We start from the raw sequence: 20,643 nt of genomic DNA, 5'->3' as shown, positions 1-20,643 counted from the left end.
GGGTTATACGTGCCAGTTGAAAGAGTGGCGCGGGAAGTTGCAGGTGAGCTCTGCGGGACGCAGACCTTCCGTGGTGGAGGCTGCGGGCTTAGGCACGACTACAGAGGGGTTGGTGGCCGGGGCGTGCTGGGAGTTCTGCAGCGGACCGCCGGCCGCCGCAGTGCGGAGCGTGACCCACAGGGGTCCGCCTGTCCCACTCCGTCATTTGGCAGGAGAACTGAGACCCAGGACCCCTCCCTAGTAATATTAAATTTACTTAGTTAAAAAAAAAAATGCTATATGATGCTAAGCGTGGTAAATGCATTATTTCATTTAATTCTTTCAAGCCATATTATACTGAAAAAGAAAATTGAGACCCAGGAAGATTACAATATTACAGTATTTGTTCTAATAATGATTCTTGCATATGACGCAGCAGTTCCAGTCCTAAGTATTGTAAGGGTCCGGCGGAACGTGGGAGTAAGAGACCACAAGAGACTGTCTTATGCAAAAGCAGAAGGGTGGGTTTATTTGGAGACCAGCATGCTGGGGCCCGAGCTCTCTATAGCAAAGAGAGATAGAGCCCTGAGAACAGCTTGAGCAGAGCTTATATACTTTCCATGGAGAGGGCAGCGAGAGAAGTTACATTTTGTAGTTTGGCAGTTGGGAACAGCTCATTCTGGGAACAAGATTAGCAGACAGTCCACAGTTAGGGACAGCACATTTCTGAGAACAAGATTAGCAAACAGTTCTTAAGATTTCAACAGTGTTTTGTTAAGCATATAGAGAAACGGAGTGACAAGTACTTATTTTATTAACTTTTCAGTATATACACAAGAGAATTGTGAAAATAAACCCACACAAACTTTGTATGTGAATGTTCACAATAACATTATTCATGATAGTAAATAAAAGGAAAGGAATTAAATGTACATCGAGGGATGAATGGATAAACAAAAGGTGGCATAGTCGTACAGTGGAATATTACATGAAGCTAAGTGAAAGAAGCAAATCATAAAAGGCCACATATTGTATGATTCCATTTGTAGGAAATATCCAGAATAGGCAAATTTATAGAAGCATTTTTGGTTGTCAAGGCAGTGACTTTTTTTGCTTTACTAGAGATTGAACCAGGGGTATGCAATGTAGACTAGTGCTGTACCCATATTTAATTTTGAGGTGAGGTTCTCTCTGAGTTGCTCATGCTCTCCTCAACTTGGGATCCTCTAGTTTCATCCTCCCAAAGTTGCTGGAGATATAGGTATTCACACCACACTTGGCTAAGGTGATGGCTTCTTAATGGCTATAAAATTTATTTTTGCGGTGATAAAAATATTCTGGAATTAGATAGTGGTGATGGTTACATAACATTGAATGTATGAAAACCACTAAAGTGCATTTTATTTATTTTTGCAATGCCGGGGATGAAAACCAGGGCCTTGTGCATACTAAGCAAGCACCCTACCACTGAGCTACTCCCCTAAACTGAAATTTTTTCTTTTCTTTTTCTTTCTTTCTTTCTATCTTCTTTTTTTTTTTTTTTTTTTTTTTTTGATGGTACTTGGAATTGAACTGACCTACAAGCTCGACCTTTTTTTTCTTTTGAGACAGGGTCTTGCTAAATTGCCATGACTGGCCTCCAACTTGCAATCCTCCTGCCTCAGCCTCTTGAGTTGCTGGTCTTACAGGCGTGCACCACCATACCTGGCTCATTTATTTTCATGAAGCTTGGTGATAAGAACATGTCTAGTGAACTGAATTGTCACTACCATTTATGTCTTTTCCTTTTAGGCAATTAATTTGAAAGCACATATTGGTGGCTGTAATGAAGTCATTAGAATCCAGTGAGAGTGATTCCGAGGAGTTGCCAACGTTTTCCTTTCTGAAGAAGGAACCATCTTCAACAGAGAGGAGGCAGCCTCAAAGGGCAGAGAAGATTGTAGTGATTGACTCCTCAGATTCTGAGGCCTCCTGTCCTTTGTCACCAGGATTGAAAGATCCACCACCTGTCTCAGACACTGATGAAACTCTCACACAAATAAAACCAGTCGGAGTACTAAGTAGTGGAAGTGAGGGCGAAGAGGAATTTGTTCCCCTAGCTGAGAGGCTTAAGTGTAAGTTTTTGACCTACAAGCAGTTGAACTCTGAGGACTCTAGCTCCCCAGTTAAAAGTGTTTTAAATCATCAAAATAATGAAGAAGCATCAAGTGACTGGAAAAAACAGCCCTTTTCAAAGATCCCTGACGTTCCCCTCCATGTTACCTTAGAGAGGAGTGTACTAGGTAACCAGGACCCTGTCTTAGACAATCCACGCATTCAGCTTCCAGCCTACCAGTTTACCCACCTTGTTCAGAACAATAGCCTGGAAGTAACCAAAACAAATTCTGATGTCCCCCTGCCCCAGAAGAGAACCAAGCACAGGAAGAATGTTCTGAGAAGAGACTTGCAGAGATGCCAGCTGCAGGAAAAAGCAGGCCAGAAGGAAAGCATCCCAAGACAACAGGAAAGAAAGAAGAAGGCAACGCTGGTCAACAGGCTGAAAGCCCAGAGGCCAGAGGAATGCTTAAAGCACATGGTTGTGGTGCTGGATCCAGGTTCTCCTAGCATCTGTCTTCACCCTGAGCTGAATTGTCTGCTTTCAGGACCACCCACTGATAGGCTCTTTCCCATCTGTTGCAGTGCTTTTACAGATGGAAGGTGGGGGCCAGCTCCTGGGAGCTCTGCAGTCCATGGAGTGCTGCTGTGCAATTGAAGCACAGGCTGTGCCTTGCAGTATCACTTGGAGGAGACGGGCAGGACTGGCTGAGGTAGGGGTCTTCTGGCTAATGGCTCTTCTCCCCTTCTACCTTTTAGGATTACAGGGTAAATAATGCTTTTATTTTAAAGGGTTTACATCATTTAGGGCTGCTGCAGGAAAGCAGATGGCATACTCAGTTTGGGATAATTTGAGGAGGATTTAATAAAGAGATCGCTTCCCAAGGCGTGGGCAGGGAACAAGGAAACTACAAGGGACAGCACAGCAGCTCAGGGTCTTGCTAGCATAATTCCTGGCTTCTCCACTTCAGTAAGGTTGACATTTTAGATCTGATAATTCTCTGTAGGGTGGGGGCTGTACACTGAAGAATTTTTAGCAGCATCCTTGGCCTCCACCCACTAGATGCCAATAACACCCCTCCCAGTAGTAACAATTAGAAAATGTCCTTTGTGGGAAAAATCGCTCTGGTTTAGAGGCACTGGCATAGCAGTTACAATCCCTGAGCCTGAGGGTTGAGAGGAGAAAGTGGTTAGCAGAATTTTGAAGACATAAAGCCAGGTGAGGTGGTGCATGCCTGTTATCCCAGCAACTAGGGAGGCTGAGACAAGAGGATCACAAGTTCAAGGCCAGCCTCAGCAACTTAGCAAGGGCTTATGCAACTTAGACTCTATTGCGGGGGGAAAAAAAGTGAGTGGAGATGTAGCTCAGTCGCAAAGTGCCCCTAAGTTCAATCCCCAATACCTACCCCAAGAAAACCCTCAAGAGAAATAGAGAGAAGGCCACCTTCAGAGAAACTATGTCCTCTCGTGAAGAAGTGTAGCAAATGCCAAAGGACTCCACTGGAAGGGAACCAGGGAAAGAAATACCCTGATTTCACACTCTTCTTCCTTTCCAGTCCCCTATTTGGGTTCCCACCTGGGAGCCTGTGAACACAAGGACCTTGTGGTGTCTGTGGAGATCACCTCCTTAGGCAGAGTGGGGCAAGGGAAGAAAATCCACATAGGATTCTTAATTCTCTAACTGGGCTTTGGGAAAGGGGCTTGTCTTTGAATCCCAACTTCCTGGTTTTATTGCTGCTACTCTGGGTAAGTTATTTGGGTTACGCATATTTTTGTGCCTCAGTGACCTCATGTGTAAAATGAGGACACTGTTACATCACTTTAGTCCTCCTGTTGTGGGAATTCGGATTACCCAGCACCAGCATTTTGTAGACTTCAGTATATGTCCCTCCCCACTGAGGATCCCTAGGTTACTATACTTTACCTGTCATGCCTCATGTCTGAGTATGTGCATCCCAGTCCTCCACCCATCATTTTCAAGAGTTTAGAGACTAAACAAGATTTTTTTTTTCCCCGTCTCTTTCTGGATCTCGTAACTTTCTCAGTAATTGAGAATAATAACCCATGCTTTTTATTGGAAGGTATTAGCAAACCCTTGTATTTGTCTAGCACTTTATCCTTTCTAGGCACTCCCGTATCCTCTCTTTGTTTCAGTCTCAGTTATCCTATAAAGTAGGAATTTTCTGCACACCACAGGTTGGGAAACAGGCTCAGAGAATTTAAAAGCCTAGTTCAGAACCACAGCCAGAACTAGAACCCAGAGCTACTGCCATCTACACTTTGCCATCTGAGGGGTCTTGCTTTTGCTTTTAGGGACCCAATCAGAAACCTTTCTGCAAAACTCCTGCTCTGCAGTCTCACAGTCTCTCCGTTATACTGTTTTGCTGTTGGATTGTTGGCCCTGAAGCAGCCTCGGCTTTGACTGCGTCCTTGCTATTATGAAGAGGAGTTATTCTCACAGAGGTTCCTCTTGTGATTTTTTTCACCCACAACCTGTGTTTATAAGGGCCATTCAACTCTTAGCCTCTACCTTCAAAGTGCAGTCGTTTATTTGTTTCCTCTATTCCCCTACTCAGAATGCACACAAAAAATTGGCAGTTGCTTCTCAGCCCCTTTAAATGTGCCAATTTCCCAGCTTCTTCCTCCTCCTCCTCCTCCTCCTCCTCCTCCTCCTCCTCCTCCTCCTCCTCTTCTACTTCATTTTTGGAGTTTGCTTTCTTTTTTCTTTTTGTAGGGCAGGTTATGATCCACTGAGCTGCACCCCAGTGCTTCCTTTCTTATTCAGTGTTTCAGAAGTGCAGTGCACCAAGGTTAAAGAATTGAGGGCTAGGGAGGAACAGGATCACTAGTATTGTTCCTTGCCACCTTGACTTCAGTCAAGAAGAAAAAGTTTGGGTGTGGTAGCACATGGTTGTAATACCAGCTACTTAGAGGGTGAGGTAGGAGGATTGCAAGTGTGATCCTCCTGCCTTGACAACTTAGCAAAACCCTGCCTCAAAATAAAAAATAAAATAAGCTGGGTGTGGAGTGTTCATACCTGTAATCTCAGCAATATGAGAGGCTAAAGTAGGAGGATGGCTTCAGCAACTTAGCAAGGCCCTAAGCAACTTAGTCAGACCCTATCCTCAAAGTAAAAAATAAAGAGGGTGGGAATGTGGCTCAGCAGTAAAGCGACCCTGTGGAGGATATAACTCAGTGGCAGAGCACTTGCTAGCATGTCTAAAGCCCTGAGTTTGATACCCAGCACTGAAAAAAAGGTGGGGGCATGCCTAGGGTTTAATCTCCAGTACCCAAAACCAAAACTAAAATAAATTATAATAGAGGGCTGGGGATGTGGCTCATAATAAAGCCTTCTGAATTTAATCCTCAGTACTCGGTTGGGGGGGTGTTGAAAAGGAAGGAAGCTGGGCACAGTGGCACATACTTGTAATCTCAGCTGCTTGGGAGGTTGAGAGGCTAAGGCAGGAGTATCACAAGTTCTAGTCCACCCTGGGTAACTTATTGAGACCTTGTCTCAAAATAAAATAATAAAAGAACTGGGAATGTAGCTCAGTGGTAGAGCGTTTTCCTAGCATGGGTTCAATCCCAAGAACCACCAAAAAAAGGGGGAGTGAGGGGAGAAGGAAACAGCACAAGGGGCAGGGAATTCATTCACCTGGAAGACCTGGGTCACTCATGGGGCCCCACACCTGCTGACCTCCCTCTCTGTCTTGTGTTCTGGGCCCTTTGGCAGGATGAAGAGGACTGGGTGGAGGAGCAGACAGTCCTTGTGTTACTCCTGGCAGAAGCTTTTATGTCCATGATCTGCAACTTTAAGCAGGTGGGTAGGGCCAGAGGAGTGGGACTGAGGCATGGAACAGAGCAGCCCTCTTACCAGGTGGGAATGTTAATGCACCTTACGCCCCTTCACACAGGGAAGTCCAGGCAGTGCCGGAAAAGGGAAGGACACACTTCAAGGTTTTGTAACTGACGTCACAGCAAGGACAGCAGGGAAAGCTGTATCGTTGGTGATTGTGGATCAGGAGAAATGCTTCAGGTTTGGATTTTCCCTGGAGACTTAGTGTTAAATGAGGCAGCTCGTGGGCCAACAAGGGTGAGTTTCTTCACTCCATCTATAAATCACTGCAAGATGATGTCCCTGGAAGCCCTGTGGGATGTCCTGGTCTACTCTTCTTACACCCCTCTGCCTTCGTGCAGTCTGGAGGTGCTGTCCTTTACTTTGCTCCCCTACTCCAGGGCTCAGAACCCTCCAAGGAGAAGGAAACAGGGAGCGTCAAGTAAACAGGCCAAGGAGAAGCAGCAGAGACAAGAGCCCAGCACAGGGCCTGTGGTGTCCAGGGTAGAAGTGGAAGAGGTAAGAACTTCCTGTTCATGTGGGTGCTCATTAGTCATGTAATCCAGTTTGCTAGAGAATAAACTACCCACTAGACACTGCTTTCTATACTGGCCTGAGTAGGAGAGAAGGGATCAAATAAGGAGCTAAGAGGCTGGGGTGCAGTCTCTGTGAACAGTGGGAGAACCACTTCCAACTAGTCTCTCTCTGCCCTTCCAGTCCATCATTTTCTTGGGGTTTCTAGGCGTTGGTGGATCTGCAGCTACATACCGAAGCCCAGGTTCGGATTGTGCAGAGCTGGAAAGAACTGGCTGACTTCGCCTGCACATTCACAAAGGCCGTGGCTGAGGCACCCTTCAAGTGAGTGTCCCCAGAAAAGCCTGCTGCCTCCATGTAGGAACTTGCCTTTGAGGATAATTCTTGCAGCCATGCTAGTTTTTCCTAGCAAAAACTCAGGAGCCTGAGGCAGGAGGATTACAAGTTTGAGGCAGCCTCAGCAACTTAGCAAGACCCTATCTCAAAAAATAAAGAGAGGGGCTAGGGATATAGCTCAGTTGGTAGAGTGCTTGCCTCACATGCACAAGGCTCTGGGTTCAATCCCCAACACCATCAAAAATAAAATAAATAAATAAATAAATAGGGCTGGGAATGTGGCTCAGTAATAAAGTGCCCCTGGGTTAGTCCCCAGGACCAATAAATAAAATATTCTCCTTTAGCTTACAAGCAGAAGAATCTGGTACCTTCTATAGTAATGAAAGGGACTAGTTATAGTTTTTTAAGGGAAACCACAACTAACACTGTGCTTGGAAATGAAATAATTGCTTAAATCATTGAAGGCTCAAACTGGCCAGATATGACACTGTATCCATCTCCAGGTCACTGGACAGAGTGCTTTTCAGTCCTTATTTGAAGGGACAAGTGTAGGACTAATGAGCAGCTCAGCTTCCCAGCTGTGTTATCTGCAGGACACTCCGAGATGAAAACAGCTTCTCCTTCTGCCTGGAGAGCGACTGGGCTGGAGGGGTGAAGGTAGACCGCACTGGCAGGGGACTGGCACTAGTCTGGAGAAGACAGATTCAGCAGCTGAACCGAGTCAGCCTGGAAATGGCCAGTGCTATTGTGGATGCCTATCCCTCCCCAAGGCTCCTGGTAGAGGTATGCTGCTCTATGGTCACCTAACCTGCTTTGGCCTCAGAGGGCCCCCCAGATGACTTCCATGAACAGCCCTGTTGAGGACCCAAAGATGCTGTTTGTCAGCAATGTGGGTTGGCTCAGTTCATGCTGACCCAGAGGGACCCTGGGTTCTCATTCCCCAGACCAAGCCTGCCACCCTTTTGCTCATGGATGGAGGACAGTTGGGGATGGTACAGCATTAAGAGATCATTTACTGCTTTCAGGCTTATCGGCGGTGTTTTTCGGAGCAAGAACGCCAGAATTTGCTGGCAGACATACAGGTGCGTCGCGGGGAAGGAGTGACATCCACCTCCCGCCGTATTGGGCCAGAGGTGTCTAGGCGTGTCTACCTTCAGATGACCAGTTTGCAGCCAGATCTCACTTTAGATAGTGCTGACTGATGCTAGTCCACAGGGACAAGGATAAAATGCTGATTTCTACCTCCTCAACCTTAGAACCTAACTGGAAGCACCTCCTGAGGCCTAGCCAGGGGGTGGCCCAGTCTCTCCTTACTTGTCGTATTCCCTGTGAACTCAGGGCAGAAGGCCAAGACATTTGGTTCTGCTCTTCTCCCAGCAAAAACAGCTGTTACCCCTGCCCCAGCCAGCCCTCAAAACACAAAAGAACAAAGACAGACCACTCAGACATGGATTTAATAATTGTAGAAATCGAAAAGAATCAGCATCAAATCTCGAAGTCGGAGTGAACTCTTGCCTGCAGGTTGGCTCAGCCACTGAGCTGCCTCAACCGGCCAAAGGAACTATGATAACTAGGCTGACTTCTGTATTTTCATAATCTCATTGTTATGTATTATGTGTTAAGTTTCAATAAAGCATTTTATACCAATGGCTCTGGAGCTTGGAGGAAGACTAAGGAATGTGTAGTGATTCTGAGTAAGGTGTGGACCTGCGTGGCACAGCTACCTTGGGGGAGGAGAGAGCAAAGTCCTTTCTTCCAGTACCAAGACAATCATGAGTGATAGAACTACCCTGGAAGGGCCACTAGGGCTAAAAAGCTGGACTCTGCCCTCTGTCTCTAAACTATAGCAGGTTCTTGCTCCCTATGGGAAGAGGCAAGGAGCTTGCAATTGGGTTTTCAGTGAATGAGCACCAAGACATGGTCCTTCTGATCCCTTCATCCAGCTGTTGTGAAAAGATGAAGCATAGGCAAGAAAATGCTTAAATTTAGCAGCCAAGAGAATGGACGGTACTGCCCTAGTTTGTGCTAGTCTTTAGTTTTATGCACCACTTTTCAGCTCCATTGTTGCTACTTGTTTCCCTTCATTTCCTACAGTTTGCATTCATTCCTTCCCTTCTGTTATAGGTCTAGAATCAAACAATTCTGAACCTCAGTGTCTATGAAGCTGAGTGTTCAGGTTGCCTCTGAGGTATTTAATCACACCTAGTGCTAATGGAGCTGTCACAGACAATGCAGCCTTGCAGAGATCCACCTCCTCATTTCCTGGCAACCAGGGAGTTAATGCTCTGAACCTGAGGCAAGGAGCAGGCCTGCTGCCATTTTGTGGAAGCTATTTAAGTTAGGGCAGGACTCCACGGGAGCTGCCCAAGACCCTGATGGCATGAATAGAGTCATGACTCCGTCTACTGTGAAGTGTCTACACCTTGCCTGAGACGGAATTCTGGTGTGAGTTCTGTTCTCTCTGAACTTTACAAAGGAGGCCAAATGATGTCAAGGAAAGAAAGAATACCAGAGTGGGAGTCTAGTTCTACCTTACACTATCTGGGAAACTGGGCGAGTTATGGAAGGCCTCAGTTCCTCTGCCTACAAGCGTTACATGGGGCTGAGGGTTGTGAAGTCCCTTTCACAGCCTGAGGTTTTGATGGTCACTAAAATGTTGAATGTCTCAGAATTTTTTTTTTTTAGGAAATAGGAAACCCCTTCCCCAATTTCGACTGGATTTACTGAATGTGGTGGTCCCCTAGTCCCCAGTAACATACTGCCTCCTAATCTGCCTGGGCTACCCAGGGAGGAATGAAAGAAAGGGTTTGTGACATACAAAAGTATAAATGTAGTGACAGCTGACCATTTAGTAGAAACAAGCCTTGCCTTTACACAGCTTAGTACAATAACTAAAAAAGGCTGTTTTCTCTCTCCCCACCCCCAAGCCTATTCCTTTAGGCATGCAGGTAACTATCCCTCCCCACCTCCCATTTCTTCTCATTCCACCAGGGAACCCTGACTAAGGAACAACAAGAAGTCCTACAAAGGGGAGGTCTCAAGTACCAACTGGCAGCCATTTGATGATGGCAGGTAGGTCTGACGCTAAAAAGGTTGTGTCCAGCAGAAGCCAATTCCACAGGAATCCGAGCTCCAAGGCCGGGAGGCAGCAGGTGCGGAGGACAAGCTCACTGCTGGGAGTCGGTCTGCAGGACCCACTGGAGGATCTCGTGGCGGCGCAGACCCTGCACAGCATTGTCGTAGATGGTGTTCACACTGGTGCACAGGGGTTGCTGCTGCAGTGCTGTCACCCGACACGCAACCAGCCCACCAGCCACACACAGCAGCAGCAGCGGCAGCAGCAGCTTCAGCACAGCCCAGGACCGAGTGTGTTTCCGGGGTGGTGGCTTGCGGGGACGGGAGCCAGACTTAGATTCTGGAGAGATAAAGTCACAAGAGACAAAATGAAGTTCTGTTGGTTTGAGGAGACCCACTGTCTATAGTCTATGCAAGTCTCCCTGCAGATAGATCTACTCAGCCACTCCTCGAGACCTGAGGAGAACGATGTCTTATGGATATCAGAGCTCTTCAAGACTCTGCTACACAAAGACCATAACATAAATGTCTCATCCCTGGGATCTCAAGGGACTACCCTGGAAACTGGAACTCATTCTGTATGACTCCTGTAGCTCAGTCCCCAGGTTCCTACACTCTCCTTAGTAACATGAAGATGGTCCAAGCCCCTTGGGAGCAGGAAGGGCTTATCAGAGGGTGTTCAGCAGGGATAGACTACTGCCCGTTTGGGAACAGAGTCCAGATTTACTAATACTGTGAATGTCATCATTATATAATACACGTATGAAAAACCTAAAAAGTAATACAATATATCACTTGTAAATAGTAATTACTACTGGGAATGTATTATAGGTGACTGCTGTTTTCTGAGATTATATCATTTCTAAATCTCTGCAATGAACACATATTATTTATAATCAGAAAAAATAAAAAAATAGGCTTTAGGATGTCAGCCCTAGAGAAAGTGAGACTCCCTGCTCCACGGTGCTCTAGGACACAACTGACTGACACACCCACATGTGGCACTGGGAAATGAGCCAGCCAGCACCAGCTCCCCCAGAGTCTCCTCTATTCCCCATGGCCACACTCTTCAGACACCCACACTACTCCCAGGTATGACTGTAGTTTATGTCACTGGTCTGTGAGCTTGCTCATTCATGCCTGAAAACATGCACATGTCTGCCCTGGGCTACCACTTTGCCCAGACAGCAAACTTACTGGGGGCTTGATTTGCTTCCTTTTTGGGCTTCTTCTCCTGCTCCCGCTTGGAAGCTTTGAGGGCATCATACTCCTTTCGCCGACGCTCCTTCTCTTCTGCCTTTTCGCGCTTCCGCAGTTCCCGCTCCTGAGCTTCCTTAGCTCGCTGTTTGGCCTCCCGCTTCTTCTCTGCCTCTACAACAAAATATACCCAAACATGACTCCTCTCCCACCAACCCTCCAGCAGCCTGCTTTCCTCAGTAATTAAAAGCGAGAATTCAGCTGCCTTTTGCTTTATGCCATGGGTCACATAAGAAATAGAAAAAGGAGGACTGGGGATGTAGCTCGGTGATAAAGCACTTGCTTATTAGCACACGTGAGGCTCTAGGCTCCATCACCACACTGCAGCAAAAACAAATAAAGAAACAAAACCCTCCAGAAATAGAAAAAGGAACCAGCCATCATTCTACTCTCTAGGAAGTAAGCTCTTTCTAAAAATCTCTCTCAGGGCTTGCTGAAGGGATTATTAAGGGATACCCTGTCTACAGGCAGGAGAGATTGGAGTGAAATAACAAAGGGAACTAAGACAAGCACAGGTGACAGGTCTGCATTCCTCTAGAATTAGGTACTACTTCAGAAGGCAGAGCAAGCCAGGCCTAGTGGTGCACCCTGTGATCTCAGCACATAGGAGGCTGAGGCAGAAGGGTCACTTGAGCCCAGCCTCAAAAAAAAAAAAAAAAAGCAAATGGCAGAGCAATCAACAACCTCCTAGAACTTGGCCATGAGGAGAAGGAACAATGAAAGGGTTGCTCCTATAGGACTGCTATCTTCCCATACTTTAGAAATCAATGTAGCATGGGGAGGAGGGCAAGTAAGAAGACCATGATCACTCACATTTAGAGTTACAGCTAACAGCAATGTTTTTCTAAAGTGACAAATGATTTGTCAGTTATCTACCAACTTGGGAATCTATGTTCCATTTGCTTAACAGCTCAAGTATGCTTACATGTAGCACTCAACTTCCAAATTACTGGGTTCTAAGACTGCATTTCCAAATCAGTTATTTGGAAGCCTAAAATACATTTTTTCCAAAGCCCAAATGCCACAAAATGGTAGTTAAATGTCCTTTTAGGACTTTAAAGCCTATCTGAATCATAATGTAGCTGAACAGCAGTACTGTAAGTACGAGAGCTTTCCACTGCTTCTCTACAGCCACACCAGCTCCACATTCTGGCTGAGCACCAAGAATGCCAAGAACCCACTACAGCTAGCTTCAAGAGAATATGCACCATCGAGAAGCAAACCAGAGGGGGTCAGAGTGAACATGGGCTTGTCTGCCATGGTGGCTGTGCATGGAGAAGGGACACTATTACTTGGGCATTGTGAGTTCAGGGACTGCCTGTAGTCAGTACTGCAAGCACCCCTTCTGTATAACCATGTAGTCCTTGGTAAGGGGACCAAAAGTCAGCCAGTCAGCAGAACACACTACATGCCAGGCACCGTTCTGAGTACTTGAGGTGCATCAGTGGAGAAGGCAGGGTAGGTTCTAGCACCTGCACAGACAGAGACACACGATCCATAAGTGAACACAGTAAAAACAGAGAGATGTGCCACCAGGTCAACAGAAGAGGTGGGGGACGGGTGGCAAGTAGGATGGCTACTTGAGTTTGGGTGCTCTGGCAAGGGTTGAGGCTGACCTACAGCAACACTGGATCAGACATGAGGGATCACAGGAAGCAAGCCAGGAGCCAGCTGAAGGAAAGGAACCAAGCAAAGCCCCTAAGGCAAGGCCACAGTTAGTGTATCCAAGCAACAGAAGAGGCCCCAGTGGCTAAGTTAATGGCACTGCAGGGCAGGCAACATTGGGCCAAGGTGGCCTGTGGGTCCCAACACCTGAATTTGGACTTCATTCTAAATTCAATGGAATGTCATTAGAGGGTACAGTAGCACTGCTTATTTAAAAAGATCCCCCCAAGAGCTGGAGGTATAGCTCTAGGTTAGAGCACTGCCTAGTATGCACAAGGCCCTGGGTTCAATCCCCAGCACCACACAAAATAAACAAACAAATAAGAACAAAAATAAAAGATATCCCAGGCTGCCATGTGAGGGTGAGTTTAATGGATATGGCACATTCAAGTCCTCTTTCAGAGGTAGTGCTGAAGGTAGAGAAAGTGTCACAAGAGGACTTGCTGACAAACTAGATTTGATAACAAAAGAAAGGGATCCATCTTTCCTATTTCAGGATTGAATAACTACAAAGGTAGTGACTTCTTGTTTAGGGGGAAGACTGGGAAAGGGCTAAAGGGAAACGGGTCTGCTTCAGCCATATCTGAGATACCTTTTCTCAAATTATTTTTTCTGAGATGCCTTTTAACCCTCTAAGAATAAGGATGGAGCTCAGTGGAGAAGCCAGGACTGGAGAGAGTCATCAGATAAAGATGACACCATCTACCACCACACTGTCCATCAGCACTCGCTCTTTAGCACAGCACCTGAAGCATAAGACTCAACTGGCTGGGTTAAGGACTGGAAGATGACCAGATGGGGGACAGCCACCTACCTCGTTCCACTTCCAGCCGCCGCTGCCTCTCTCGCTCCTGATCCGCCTGCACAGCCTTCATGTGCTGTAGCACCTGTCAGAGGAAAGGAGGGCTCTGAACTACTCCAAGTAGTAGCGTTCAAAGTGCATGTTTGCTCAAGAAGTCTCAAAAAAGACTGTTTTTTTTTTTTTTTCAGGATCCCAGATCACAGGGGCCCTGGCAGCAATGCAGAACTAGGTGACTTAATCCCATTTCTGCATCCGAAGTCATTACACCAACCTCAGTAGAAGAATCATATAAACCCAGTTCACTAAAGCTGCCAGGAAAAATTTTTGGAACAAAATATTGACTATTATCTACAGACAGTTCTGCCATCTACAATCACTCTCAAGTGCATGATTTCATATGATCCTCTCAGAAACTCCCTGACCAGCAGGAACAGCATTCCCTCCAATACACTTTCCTGACCCTCCCCTGTCTTTACCTACTTCAGGAACCCTCTCCCTGTAATTTCTTGCAACCTGTCTCAGTCGTGAGATTGCAACTATCCTGTCCATAGGTATCCCATGTGGCTAGTGCAGAGTGTAGGTAACTGGAGGCATTTGATACGTGACACCTCTCCCAAGACAGCTGAGTTGATAAAAATGGCTGCTCAGCAAAGAGGTGCAGGTCTAGAGAAGGGCAAGCACGATGGTAAGGGCATCAAAGCTTCTGTCTGAATACAAAATCTGAATACTAAACAAATGCACGATTACCCATTGATCTTGCTAAGAGATGTCCCTTTTTACCTTTTTACAAGTACTGCTGTCAGGAGTTAATTATCTGAAAACACAGGTAGTTCAGAAATGGGAGAGACTGCTCCGATGGAGATTATGAGCTCCCAGAGGACAGATTTTGTCCTAGAGACCAGCAACATCATTCTGACTGGCCCAACCCACTCCTCTACAATGCTTACAGGTGTGCTGCAGCTCTGGAGCCAAAGTGCCAGAGACTGTGGCTTCAGTGACCATATCCACAATGCATGGTGCTTGCTGGACATGTCTGAAAGGGATGTGTGAGCAGAAAAGACCTTTGCACTCAATAAAAACTACTTTTGTAAGCCACAAACTATGAAATAGCAATTTAATATGATCCAACATATCTGCTGAATGAAGAGCTAAATGACAGTGTATGCACAGAAATGGAAGCAATACCTACTTCCTAGAGTTAGGAGGACTATGAAATGACATACACAAAGCATCTAGGACCAAGGAAGAATCAGTGGTAGCTGCTGTCAGTTTTTAGAATTTACATTACTTCTAAAGCACCTTGTTCTCTATTTCTTTATAGTACTAGGGACTGAACCCATGGGCACTTTACCACTGAGCTACATCACCAGTTCTTTTATTTTTTGAGACAGGGTATTGTTAAATTGCTGAGGCTGGCCTCCATCTTGCAGTCCTCCTGCCTGAGCCTCCGGAGTTGTTGGGGTTACAGGTATGTGATTGTGCTCCACAAAATACTGTTCTTAATGAGCAGGGAGGGCAGCACATTGTCATGGTTACTGGCCAAGGGCAAAGTTTGCCTAGTGAAAAGCCTGTGGGTCTTCACTCCTCTATCAGATGACCCCAATTATAATCAAATGCCATGTCTGCACTGGACTTGTCTGTTTATAGGTATAGATTTATAAATCCCCTCCCCAACTGCTGGGCATTGAAAGGTCCATGAGCATGCTAGGCAAGCACTCTACCACTCAGTTGTATCCACAGCCCTAAATTTATAAATCTGAATACCTTTATTAAAACTCACACAATAACTGTGCCTCAAAGGGGTTATATAGCCCCTATCCCTATTTTCCCATTAAAACCAATGTCAACATAGTGTTCTAATGCAGATTTTTGGTTTGTTTTCCTCATTTACTCATTTGATTTACTGGGTTTTTTATTTGTTTTTTGCTGGGATGACCCCCAGGGCCTTGCACATGCTAAGCAAGCACTCTACCACTGAGCTACACCCCCAGCCCAGGCCCTGGTTTCTTAGAAAAGGAAGTACTGCATAAAGTAGAAGATGGTGGTATTCTAGTACTTGTAAGGTAAACATAGAAACAAATCTCCCCAGGGTTTAACAGACTAATTCCACTGAGACCTTAGCACTTTAGTCAACAGCTATCAGTGCCCTGGAAGAAAAAAAAAACAAGAGGGTGAGGAAGGTCCTACAGGAACATGGGAAGGAGACACCCAGGAGCCCCGTGCTCACCTTGTTTGCACACTGCTTACACTGCTTCTCATCCAAGCAGTCACCGGCCACTTTGGCCAGGACAGGGTCCAAGGGGTTGTCCTTCAGGTCCAGCCACTTCAGGTTCTAAAGAGATGGGTAAAGAGGCAGGCTAAGCCTGAGTTCACATACTGTCCCTCTAGGTAGAAGAGTGGGCAAAAAGGAAGCTCCTCTGTGTTCCACCCCCAGGGATGCCATCTCAGGCCAGCAAGGTAATATTTTTGACTACCTTTCTCAGGGTCATGCACAATCAGTCCCTGGGCCTGGCCATGCTTGGCTGTGAAACCATGGTGTGTGGATTCTTACCTTGAGCTGAGCAAAGCTGACAGGCAGGGTGACCAGCCTGTTGTTGAGGAGATCCAGGTGCTGGAGGTTGATCAGACGGCCAAAATCAGCTGGCAGCTGCTGCAGCTTGTTCTTACTGAGGTCCAGCTTCACCAGGTGTGTGAGGCCACAGAAATCCGACTAGGACCAGAGAGAGACCACTTAAGCCTGGGGCTCACACCCTTTGGTTTAATTGCTAGGGAGTCCCGAAGTTAGAAGCACCTAGGCATAAATCCCAGCTCTACCTCTTACCAGCTATTTCCTCCTAGCATGAACATGGAGAGAAAACCTACCATTGCTAGTGGTCGTGACTGAAGCATGAGCGTAAGACAGCGTAGTACCATCTAGCAAAAAAATGTGTACATCCCTTCCTCCTCTGTTCTCCTTCCTGCTCATCTTCCACACTGCTACTACAGTGACAAGGAACCTTTCTGTCCTCCCACAGCACCCTATCTTCACCTTTCATAGGATCTCTCAAAACACAGTGTTTAAACCTTGAGTACTCAATCTCAGTCTTGTTACTTGTAGCACCTAGAACTTTGCACAGGTGCTCAATGAGTGTTCCTGGAATAGCTGGCTGACTGGCTAGGGCCCACCCAGCCTATAACCCAGCTCTTCTTCAGCAAAAGCCAAAACATCCCCACATTCAACCTTTGCCCAGAACCCATCTGAAAGTGATGGCACTAGCTGGCTAATGAGGCACTACTCATGCTCTCTGGGGACTTGTAAATGCCAGGGGATCTGCACTGCCAAGCAAAATGGAAATTGTTGGGACAGACAACAAAACAGTCAGACTGAAAAGTGCACTTGGGGGTGCCGAATGATTCTGGCAACGTGTACAGCAGGTGTGAAGCTGCAAGGAATTGCTACCCTTCTTTAATTAGAAACAATACTTCCTGGAAGAAGTGGGACCTCAGATGCTTCCTGAACTGTTAGAAACAGTTTTGATGAGCTGTGAAAAGATGCTATAGACAGTAAGAGGCTCAGGAGAATGCCAAGAGAGAACTGGACTAATGATCCAAAGAAGAAACTGCCAACTTCTGAATTTGATCCCTAAGCCAAACCCAGTGGGAATCTACCCTGGGATAAAACAAGGAGTGGCATGGCCAGAGAGAAGGGTGGAAGAGGCAGCAGTGACAGCAAACACAGGCCTGACTGCAGGAGCAGTGCTATGGAGGAGGGAGTCATTACCCAGCAGAGGCTGAGGGGGCTGAAGGAATCTAGCACCTGCCCAGGAGCAAGGGAGCAAAGGGAGAACTGGGAAAAGTGATGCAAGCAAAATCAAAAGGTTTTGACACAGAATGGATGTGCCCAACAACAATAACAACAACAACAACAAAAAGCAAATATGAAGTAATTCAAGTCTTTGGGAGGATAATGATAAGGTAGTCTTATAAAATCACATTCTGCTTTGTGTCTCATCACAAGATGCATGGAGGGACTGGTAAACTATTCGTACTTTCTCTCTGCAATGCAGAGCAACTAACAAAATGGTCTCTAGCCTCCTCTGTGCAATAGGGAGGTAAATTACTTTTCAAAGGAATAAAGCAAGAAAGAAGGGCTGGGGATGTGGCTCAAGCGGTAGCGCGCTCGCCTGGCATGCGTGCGGCCCGGGTTCGAACCTCAGCACCACATACCAACAAAGATGTTGTGTCCGCTGAAAACTAAAAAATAAATATTAAAAAAAAAAAAAAGCAAGAAAGAAGATGAGCCCTGTAAGTGACCAGCCAGCATCCTGTCGATGTTGTTTTCTGTGGCCTGACTTCCCCACTGCTAGAATGAGGCCTGTACCTCAATTCCCTTCCCTCTGAGACAAGCTACTCCATCCATCTCCTCCCCAACATACCCAGATTAGCTGGAGCCTGCCTGTAGGCCAATCCTGAAATTATATCTTATGACCCTCCCACCCCCAGCAACAGGAAGGCAATGCATCCAGGCTCCAGAAGTCATGGTTGCTTGCCAATCTTACCGGTAGACTACTCAGTTTATTGCAGGACAGATCCAGTATGGTGGCCTTTGGAAGTGCAGCCTAGAAGAGATAAGAAAAACATGTCAAACCAACACCTGGAACGACTCAGTGACATCTGTTCATTTTCCAAAGAAAGTTCCCATGATTAAGAAAGGCCTTAAAAAAAAAAAAATCACTAAAGTATCATGTTCCTGGGGATAAAAGAAAAAAATGAGCCAGTCAACCAAGATCTAGGGAAGAATACAAAGAGGAGGGATTTAGCTGTGGAACTTCCGAGAAAGGAAAACTTAAATTCTTAGAAATTCTCCATAGCACTTTAAAATTCTTCTCTATCACTCCCCTTACTAGGTTTTGGGGGAGGGACTATGTCTTATAAATCTCTGCAATTTACATATTCCCCAATTCAGGGCCTTCCTCAAAGAAGAATATCCCATATGTGATGGCCAACTCGTGGCTGAAGGAACAGGTATGCCAGAGTGAAGGCAGAGTGAAAGGAGGCCCTCACAGCCCACCTCAATTTTTCCAGTGTCCAGATTTTTCCCCCCTGGAGATAATGTGCACTGACCATTGGACTAAACTGTTTCAGCCTAAGGCCAGACTAAAGCAATGTTGACCATCATCTTGGGGTGGGAAACGAAGTGAACATTTAATTAAAGACCTTGGGCCAACCTTGACTTTTCTGTCAAAAGTCCTCAAAATGAAGTATGACCACCCAAAAAAGTTTTGGATACTACAGGGAGAAAAACACCTCAATAACAGTTCCATCTATCAGCACATGCTACCTTCCATGCATTTTACGTTACAATTTAATCCTCATAAAAAGTATATGAGATAGAAACTATTAGTACCATTTTATAAATGAGGAAATTTAGACATAAAGGTTAACCAACTTGCCAAGGACACTCAGCTATTAGGCAATGGAGCTGGGTTATGAACTGAGAATCCCATTCTAGTCACCACAATAAAAGCCACAGTAAAGGGAAGACTGGGCCAAAGGTCAAGGGCAAATGTAATTTGTAAAGGAAGAAAGGAAGGAGAGTGTAGACCATCCCAAGTGAGGCAGGCCAGAGGGGTAGTGGTGGGGATAGGGATCTGGTGGTTTAGAAAAGCAGGGGACATGGGACCCAGCTCTACAATGGCAACTAGATGTGTGATCTCCTTGGGGCCCCAGGCCTTAGCTTAGGGTGGGGTGGGTAGTCGGCAGGGATTCCTGCCAGGTTCAGCGCAGGTGGGATGAAACCTTGAGAGTCAAGCAAGGAGACTTCACCTTCTTCAAGGAAAGCTGCCTCGAGGCTGGAGTAGCCAGCTGGGATAGCCAGCTGGGATGGCCAGCTTCCTAGAAAAGCTGGGTTCTGGGCCACACCCAGGTCTATCAGGAGGCCTGCTTTCCCGGACCGACTCATTCATTCATTCATTCTGAAATACATCCAGCAACCCCGTGGCTGCTCCTACCGGGGGTCCTGCACGTAACTGGGCGCTGTGAAAGCCCCCAAGAGGGAGACAGATTCACTCTTGGCCCTGAAAATGCCCAGGGTCGGACAGGCAAATCCTCCCTATCTTCTGGAACGGCGCCAAAGTGACACGTGTACATCCCAGAAACGCTGGGGCCGGACGCAGCAACCCACCGAGCACTTAGCATTCCCCCACCACTTCGTTTTAAAGATGGGAAACTGAGGCTTGAGAAAGGAGGCGGCCCACGCAGAGGCCAGCACCAAGCATAGTGGGCCCCAGGGCCTTGTGGGGCTATACTGACCAGCTCCTTCACCGGGACCTCATTCAGATCGCTGAGGCTCAGGTCCAGTTCGTTGCCGTCCAGCTTGTCGCGAAGGTTCCCGCCCTTGCTACCGGCCTTGGTCATGATGACGCCGGCTGAGCTGGCCCCGACTGCGGGGCTTCGACGGGCAGGAGAGAGGCTGAAAGGTCGCTCGTCGTTCAGCAGAGGCGCACCCAACGGACCACGCCTGCGCCCTCCGCCGCTGCCGCCGCTGCCGCCGCTGCCGCCGCTGCGAGACCGCCGCCGCCCGTCCGCTGGCCGGACGCACTCCGATCCCCGCGCCCCGCTCCCACCGGTGCAGCTGCGACGACGACCACTTCCGTGTCCACGTCACCTTCCGCGGCCACTGAGAAGAGTTGGGCCAGAGCGGCCCGAGCGGGTACGGGCGCGCCCCCTGGTGCCCAGGACCGTGCACGGCGCCGCCTCAGCCAGAGCATTTCGGTAGCCAGACGTGGCAGTCTGGTTCCCTGATGGCCTGAAGCCAGGCAGCGAAAGGCCATGCTCCTGGAAGTAGAAAGGCCATGTTCCTGGAAGTAGCAAGACCTGGGTTCGCAACCCAAACTGACCTCATCAGAGCACCCCCACCCGCTGGATTAGGAGCAGAAAGGGGTTGCAAAGGGGTGGGGGTGTATTGAGAACTCACAGATAACAGGATTTTGACAAGCATAATACAAAGGCAGGTAGTAGGTTAATGATCTAAATGGTTCTGACATTTCAAGTTAGGGAGTAAATTTAGATCCCCAAACCAGAATTT

General features: G+C 47.0%; 2 protein-coding genes across 2 annotated transcripts; one reads left to right on the top strand and one right to left on the bottom strand.

Moving 5' to 3' along the window:
• The first annotated feature begins 10 nt into the window (after positions 1-10).
• Positions 11-8,199, top strand: Eme1 (essential meiotic structure-specific endonuclease 1). The gene is made up of 9 exons (XM_026387074.2): positions 11-43; positions 1,771-2,573; positions 2,659-2,786; positions 5,807-5,893; positions 5,988-6,109; positions 6,310-6,427; positions 6,651-6,766; positions 7,372-7,561; positions 7,804-8,199. Exons 2-9 carry the CDS (start codon positions 1,805-1,807, stop codon positions 7,978-7,980), a joined length of 1,707 nt encoding a protein of 568 aa, XP_026242859.1. The 5' UTR covers positions 11-43; positions 1,771-1,804; the 3' UTR covers positions 7,981-8,199.
• Positions 8,200-8,213: 14 nt separating this feature from the next.
• On the bottom strand, positions 8,214-20,362 carry Lrrc59 (leucine rich repeat containing 59). Its single transcript, XM_026387075.2, has 7 exons — positions 19,869-20,362; positions 18,116-18,175; positions 16,129-16,287; positions 15,805-15,909; positions 13,590-13,662; positions 11,051-11,224; positions 8,214-10,193 (listed from the first exon to the last, which is right to left on the bottom strand). The coding sequence occupies exons 1-7, from the start codon at positions 19,971-19,973 to the stop codon at positions 9,946-9,948; spliced, it is 924 nt and encodes a 307-aa protein (XP_026242860.1). The 5' UTR covers positions 19,974-20,362; the 3' UTR covers positions 8,214-9,945.
• Between the last annotated feature and the right edge of the window lie 281 nt (positions 20,363-20,643).

The sequence above is a fragment of the Urocitellus parryii genome, chromosome 7 (assembly GCF_045843805.1).
Source record: "Urocitellus parryii isolate mUroPar1 chromosome 7, mUroPar1.hap1, whole genome shotgun sequence".
NCBI lineage: Eukaryota > Metazoa > Chordata > Mammalia > Rodentia > Sciuridae > Urocitellus > Urocitellus parryii.
Note: the sequence above shows the minus strand (reverse complement) of the source record. Positions and strands in the feature narration are given on the sequence as shown.